The 7,872-nt window shown below is 33.6% G+C and overlaps 1 protein-coding gene across 1 annotated transcript; it reads right to left on the bottom strand.

The window, feature by feature from the left end:
• Positions 1 to 4,118: 4,118 nt before the first annotated feature.
• Positions 4,119 to 4,946, bottom strand: LOC109680587 (olfactory receptor 10AG1-like). Its single transcript, XM_020155377.2, has one exon. It carries the CDS (start codon positions 4,944 to 4,946, stop codon positions 4,119 to 4,121), a length of 828 nt encoding a protein of 275 aa, XP_020010966.2.
• Positions 4,947 to 7,872: the final 2,926 nt, after the last annotated feature.

Consider the following 7,872-nt stretch of genomic DNA (forward strand, 5'->3'; position numbering starts at 1 on the left):
CATAGGCAAACCTGAGGACTCCCTCTCTACACTGCTTAAGCAAGGTAACTTTGTCTCAGAGTCATGACAGAACCTCCTTGGTGGAAGAGATAGGCTAGCTGGAGCTCAACTGCAAAACTGAAAGCTAAAATCACCAAAAGAGTAGCCAAAGAGCTGATAGTGATGTCTGCTGCAGTGACAGCAGATGCCAGGGCCTGCAACACAAACTCTCTGAACTCCAGTTACAGAAGGGACATAAGTTGCCCATGCTAAAACAGAAAATTGTGAAGATAAGGCAACTGGGATCAAAACTATATTCTCTTGATTGTTTTGCCCAACTCCATAATGTTCAAATTAGTTGTCATTAGCCACTTCCTTGGAATTTATTTTTCATGGTAATCCAACAAAGGTAGAGGGAGACATGCAACCTGGGCAGTCCTCTGCTCCTTTACCAGGAAGAGGTGAGGGCAGTCCCCACATCAGCATACTAGCCTTCAGGTAAACAATGCTCTGAACTCAACCCACAGGGAAAGCAGGACAAGACTAAACCCTTAGCAGACTCCACCACTCTAACTTCTTCCAAATTCAAACAGGTAAATCAAATAAACAAATGTAAATCTATTTTCCCATGAAGAGAACTGAAAAAACAAGCCTGTATTCTACAAATTCAACTTCTTTCCCTCATCAAGGAAGAAATGACTGGGGTATATTTCATTATATAATTGTATTTGTTGTACTTGTAGAATTGATATTTGGTTTTTTTAAATTATTTTTCTGTTTTGATCATTCTTTTTTCCTGTCATACCCGTTTTATTCTGTTTTCTCTCTCTCTCCATCATTCTAGTTTTTTCTCTATTCCCACCCCAAGTTCTTTTCCTCTCCTTCTTATGTTGTTCCTTTTCTTCTTTTTCCTTTCTCCATCCCTCCACCATTTTTAGTAGCTGTTCATACTTTTAGATCTACTAACTTTTAAACTCCTAGTGAGACTGGAAGCTAGGAGTTAAGGACCTGTTAAATAGGTTAAGGAAAGGGGGACTCAATGGGATTTACCATTGGCCCAGAGGCAAGATAAACAGGGTATGGAGAATCTTGAAACCACTCCATGCACCTTGAAATTGCTGCAGCTTGTAGACTATGCATGATTGAATCCCAGGAACAATCAGAGATGGACAGAAAAGCATGCATGGCGTATAATTCCAATGAGCCAATGTTATTGGGATACAGTGGGTTTCCCTTCATCAGGGACAAAAGAATCTTTATAAAATCCCTAGACAAAGGAACCATGACCTGAGACCTTTCTGAGACCTTTCCACCTTTCTGAGACAAAGTTCCCTCCGCATGGGGCTTTTCTTCTCTACTTAATATACCTCTGCTCTTTTGCTCACCTTGCTGCCTGTGACTTTCATTCTTCAATTTCATGATACCGAGTTCCAAGACAACCATATTACTAATGGGTTTTTAGGTATTCTAGTTTTTTTCGTTTCAAACCCCATTGGGGTGTACATGATCTCCAATTTTTTAATTTTATATTTAAATATCTGTTGTGTTTTTGAAATTGTTGATATTCATCCCACTTGTTTTGTCCTCTTTGAGTGACAGTATGGATTGTGACCTCAAACGAAGCATCTCCACTAAGAAGACTCCAACAAAAATTAATTAATTATATATATATAAAACAAAGAGACATTCATACCTAATGAAGCACAAATCAAAATGAAGAAAATGTTGAAATACGAGAAATCAAGGCACTATGACCCCTCCCTCTAGAAGTTCAGCCCTGCATAATAAATGAATGCAAAAATACTGAAACAGGCTGAAATGCCAGAGAATTCAAAATTAAACTTTTAAAAATGATCAATTTCTTGAGCAAGGATTCAAACAAGCTGGTTAATAAAGTAAGGAAGTCAGTTCACAAACTGAATAAAAATGTCAGGAACATGGATGAAAAATTCAGCAAGGATATTGAGATTGTGAAAAAAAATGGAATTGTTGAGAATGAAAAATTCAATAAACATCAATAATAAGACAAAATACAGGAATATGACAAGATGCCCATTCTTGTTACTCTTATAAAGTATAGTGTTTGAACTGTTAGCTAGATCAATAAGGAAGAGAAAGAAAGAAATGGAATCCAATTAGAAGTGGAAGATATCAAATTATCCTTATTTGCAGATGATGTAACCCCAAAAGACCCCAAAGACTCCTCAGGAAAACTTATAGCCCTGATAAACACTTTCAGCAAAGCAGCAGGATAGAAAATCCTGCTTTTTTTTTTTCCTATATTTTCAATATACAAAAATCTATAGCTTCCCTACACAAAAACAATCAGCATGCTGTGAAAGAAAACAGGAAAATAATTCCAATCACCATAGCCTCAGAAAATGAAATAAGTCCAGGCAGGTAACAGTCATCTGATTTCTCATAAAGGTTTCCAAAATACACATTGGAGCAAAGACAACATCTTCAACAAATATTTCTGGAAAAATGAGATATCCATCAATACAAGACTGTAACTAGACACTTGCCTCTCACCCTATACAAAAATCAATTCAAAGTGGATCAAAGATTACTAGGCATTGTTTTTTCTTAGAATTTATTCATCAAACTTTATCAACTACATTTAAAAATATTACTTATTTAATTTTTGCTTTCATATATTTTTATCATTTTCTTTGGATGACTCAGATTGTATTCACTTAGCTTCCAATTTTGTTTTGCATTGTTAAAATAGAAATCTAAAACTTTCAAGAATATCTTCAACAAATATATATCTATAATAACTCTTGGGCATGTTATTTCTTCAAGATTATATTTCATTAAATGAGTTTGTAAAATCACTGCAGGGTATTTTATTTTACAGCAAATGGAAGAAATATCAATTTTTAAAGAACTGATATAACAATAGAAGCATCATTTGGTGACAGTAGATGTCTACTCTGAACTGGCAGGATACAGACTTGACTCCAGATGATTAAAATAAAATTAAAAAACTTAAGAGAACACTAGATATATTATTCTCCTAGGATTATCTTAATTAATTACCCCAAATTGGGGAACTAATTAGTACAAAATTAGGCTCGCACAGTCATTAAAGCTAATATCCACAAAAAGTGTTGTTAGGCCACTTTTCTTCCACAAAGCCTTTAGGGGAGAATCATTCCTTGCCTCCCCAGCTTTTGGTGGCTCTTGACCTTCCTTGGTTGGTGGCTGAATCACTCCAGTTTTTATCTTCTTCTTCACAAGATGTTTTTTTCTCTTTGTTTATGCTTCCTTTTCCCTCCTCCCTGTTTTTCTAAATTTCTTCTGCCTACTGCTTCTTCTGGAGACAGTGATCACTGGATTTGTTTCCCATCCTAAACTATGATGATCTCTTCTCCAAATCCTTACATCATTTTCAAATAAGGTCACAGCAATTTCTAGATGGAGATATTTTTGAAGACGCAGCATTCAAATTATGTAAATAAGTATGAATATTCTAAGGCAAAAGTTGTAGGACGCTTAATATTAATCATATAGTAACAAAGAAAGCAGAAGCTATCTTGGGACTGAGTAATGTTCCAGAGAACAGTGAACTATGAGAGAGTAAATTATAGCACACACACATGATAGGTAGTTTTAGAAGGACATGGATAGATATAAAGACAGAAATTGAAAATTGCAAAAAATAAAAAATTGTAACGGGAAACAAGAAGACTAGATATCCCTGCTTTCCCCAGTTTACTTGGTTCTGCTACTTTTTCAAAATCTAAATCACAGTATTGCATCAGAGAGGGGCAACAAATATATCTGGAGGATATGATGAACACAGGAAAATCACCCCAGAACACAACACCAACCCCTGGTTATATGATACTCGTTATCTTTCCTTGTGCTGCTGAAGCTATCTTTTAACTCCATTGTTAACAACAAGAGGAAAGGGTGATTTTAGAAAGTAGATCTTTGCAATTGAGTGAATTTGTACTCTGATTATATAGAAGTACTTAAATAAACTATAAAGCAAATGCCCCTTGACTTAATATAGGTAGTTGCAATATTGTTTATTATATTGAAGCACAGAGGAACAAGGTAAACATTCTTTTCTGTTGAAGCAACACAATAAACTTACAACCAAATACTTTTTGTAATTTGATGTGTTTGCCTCATGCTAATAACTTAGCTAGAAGTTTTCTCAGTGCTACAATGATATCCTTGTTCCTCAGAGTGTAGATAATGGGATTCAAAGTTGGGATCAAAATGGTGTAGAAAAGAGACAGCAGCTTTCCCATTCCTTCATATTGATTTGGTTTGGGTTCTAAATAAGTGATACTCGCAGTTCCATAGAAGAGAATGACAACTGTGAGGTGAGATGAGCAAGTGGAAAAAGCTTTAGCCCTTCCTCTGGCTGACGTCAATTTCAGAATGTTGGAGATAATTTTACCATAGGAAACAATGATCAACAGAAAGGGAATTATCACAAAAAACACCACAGCAATATATACTGCTATCTTGTTTACAAATGCCTCACCACAAACAAGCTTGAGGACTGGGGGGATGTCACAGAAGAAGTGATTAATTCTGTTAGACCCACAAAAAGGCAAAGAGAAAATCTGGTATGTTTGACCAATCACAACTGGAATTACACTGATCCAGGAGGCAGCCACCATCTGCACACAGACCTGTTGGTTCATGACTATAGTATAATTCAGAGGGTTACCGATGGCCACATAGCAGTCATAGGCCATCACTGTCAGCAGGAAGAACTCCACACCTCCCAGCATAAGGACAAAACACATTTGTGCAGCACAGGACAAAAAGGAAATATTTCCTTTTTGGGTACAAAGGTCTACAAGCATTCTTGGGATAGTGACTGTTACATAACAGATTTCTAGAAATGAAAAATTTCTAAGGAAAAAATACATAGGTGTCTGAAGAGCAGGGTCAGTTTTTGTTATCAATATTATAATGCTGTTACAAATCAGAATAGTCATGTATATGAGTGAAAATATTCCAAAAAGAATCCACTGGAGCTGGGGAATATCAGAAAACCCCAAGAGAACAAATTCTGTAATCGTAGTGGTGTTTGATTTTTCTGTTTTAGTTTGCTGTCCATCTGCAGATACAATATATCCAATATGGTTAATTCATTCATGTTTTAAAATGAATTCAACTTTCATGCTACCTGCACTAGATTCATGGATCTCTTCATAAGATATCTTAAATTATTTCCACTATTACCATGCTTCATTTTGATAATATGAGATTTGAAACTTCAAAACGAAGTGATATGTTGTTAAAATGAGTTTAAGAAATGAAATCTACTATAAATTATTGAATTAGCTATAACTTTACCAAGAATACTGAAAGATGTACACTATTATTTATTGTGGAAGAATAATATCTTCTTTCGTTACCTTAATGGTGGAATTTTGTTTAAAGGCATTTTCTATGTTTTTTGTGCTCTTATAATTTTTTTCTATATCGGTGGTGATACCTATTTTCTTTCACGCAAAGGTTAACCTTAAAGCTCTTCTTCAATTCTCATTCAAAATGATTTTTAAGTCCCCTTCCCTGTTTTCCAGTGAGAATCAAGTTTTAAATCAATTCATTATAAGTGAGGAAATAATTACATGCATTGAATGGTCTATTTATCTCCATAATTATATATGTTGTATATGAAAAAGATTAATCCTAGAATGCTACTCATTAAGTCTCTCCCTTAACAACTACAATAGAGCATAACAAAATATGAATTAGTATTTAAGTTGATTAAAAAGTATGACCTATTCCTCATATTTTATCTTACATCTCCCTTCGTGTTCATTGAGCTTGTTTATCATATAATTACCAAGCAAGCACAAATACCTTTCTCTGGTTTCCTTTCACAATGATGTATAATAAAAGTGCATCTTTGACTAAATCCAACTGTTTATGAGTTACTCCAGCCATGTAAGTGAACAGAGAACACGACTGTCATTTAAACATAAGACAGACAAAAGAAACCTCTCTTTGATCATTTATTTTAATATCCAATATGAAGACAACTCTGCTTGACAATTCCCATTACACTTTCATAGTGTTTGTTTTCTAAATTCCCAAAAATATTTTGTGCATTTTCCAATCTTCTCAAATCTATTATACCTCAGAGCCCCATCAGGTGATGCTTTTCAAATAAATATTCATACTAAATTGGATCAGAAACATATTCTCTCATACTCCTATGTTTAGGAGTATATGAATATTACCTGAAATAAATAATTTAATTATTGATGTCATTGCTGTCATTTGAAAAGTCTACTTTGATAGTGAGATATACATAAGTTATAGTAAATAGCTATTTTTAGATAATGATCTCTTAATTTCTGTTTTAATTGATGTTGATCCTCAAGTTAGGGCTATCCTTAAATAAAACAGTGCAATGGCATAATTAAAACTTACCTTCATAGACTTGCATGAAATAGTTTCAGTGTGTTTCTTTTAACTTAAAACATTTATCACCTCTGCTTTGTCTTTTATTTAAGAGCAGTTGATATTTGAAGCAAGCAAAAATATTGTAAGACTAGTCATATGCACCTTGGGGAAAATCTTCTCTTGTGCATGAATTTAATTTATAGAAGACTGATTTTGTTCCTAATGAGTTTCTAGAGAGAAATCTGAACTATTCAAATTTGTCTTAATATGTTATTGTCAATTTCTTTGGCTGTTGTTTTTGTTTTCACACTTTCACCATAAGATATGTTTTTGGCACTACTGTGTATGTATTTTGCCATTTTTTTGAGCTTATTTAATTTTGACCTATATGATGCAATGGAATAGATTAATGAATTTTCAAATGTTAAGCTAACCTTGCATAACAGGGATAAATATTACTTGTCATGGTTTAGAATTCTACTTCTACATTATTGGAATCACTTTTAATTTATATCTATGTGTGTGTGTTTCTTGAAATATTTGTTCATACTTTCAATGGTTTATTGACACCACTGTCTACTAAATCCATTATTCCATTCAGTTATGGTTCTGCTTTTATTGTCTAAATTCCTTACTGTTTTTTTTCACATTTTCCTTCCTTGTCAAATTTCTAGCAATTTCTGGTTGGATTCTCATTGTTTTAGTTATTCTACTGTGTGTGTACATTTTATTTTATTTTTAGAGACTGTTTTGAGCACAAATGTTGCTTTAGGCCCATAGTTATATTTGGAAGTGTTTTATTCCCTAAAGATGTCTTATGAGGAAATATTTATGTTTTGGAGTGTCAGGTGGGTTTGTTGCATGTTTGTAAGGGGGTTGCCGATGTGTGAAGCAATTTATATTGGTATCACTGTAATTGACTTCACATTTTCAACACAAGCATATATTATTTAGTATTTATTGTCTTCAGTTTCATTTTATGTTATCCATCCTCCAAATTAATCCATAAAGAAATTTTTAAAAAATAGGAAAATGAAATTTCTAAAATCCTACTACTTTGTTTTTGTAAATATTCACCTCTGGGAATTAGAGGTTAACCAATATGAGCAGCCTAATATACACTGCCATACCCCTATTTCTTACATAATAATGTGGAACTGCAAAAACAGTCATTTAGATAAGATTACAAAGAGCAAGAACAATTTTCCCATATTAAAAGTATTTTATTTTTTTTTATACTAATCATTGATATATTATTTCCTCTTCTAACAGCTTTTTTCCTTTAGAACTATTTTGATATATGTCAACAGTTTGTACAGGTGAAACATTTTGGGGTTGCCAAATTATGATCCACAGACCAGATTCAATTAATGAAAATATGTTTTCTAATCCTGAGGTCATACAGCTGTCTTTTATCACTTCATATTATGCTCTTCAATTATCAGTCTGCACTGTTCTGTAAACATCATCCTACTTTCTTAAGATTGCTCTCCAATATTTCAAACC

The sequence above is a fragment of the Castor canadensis genome, chromosome 1 (assembly GCF_047511655.1).
Source record: "Castor canadensis chromosome 1, mCasCan1.hap1v2, whole genome shotgun sequence".
In the NCBI taxonomy this organism is placed as follows: Eukaryota; Metazoa; Chordata; class Mammalia; order Rodentia; family Castoridae; genus Castor; species Castor canadensis.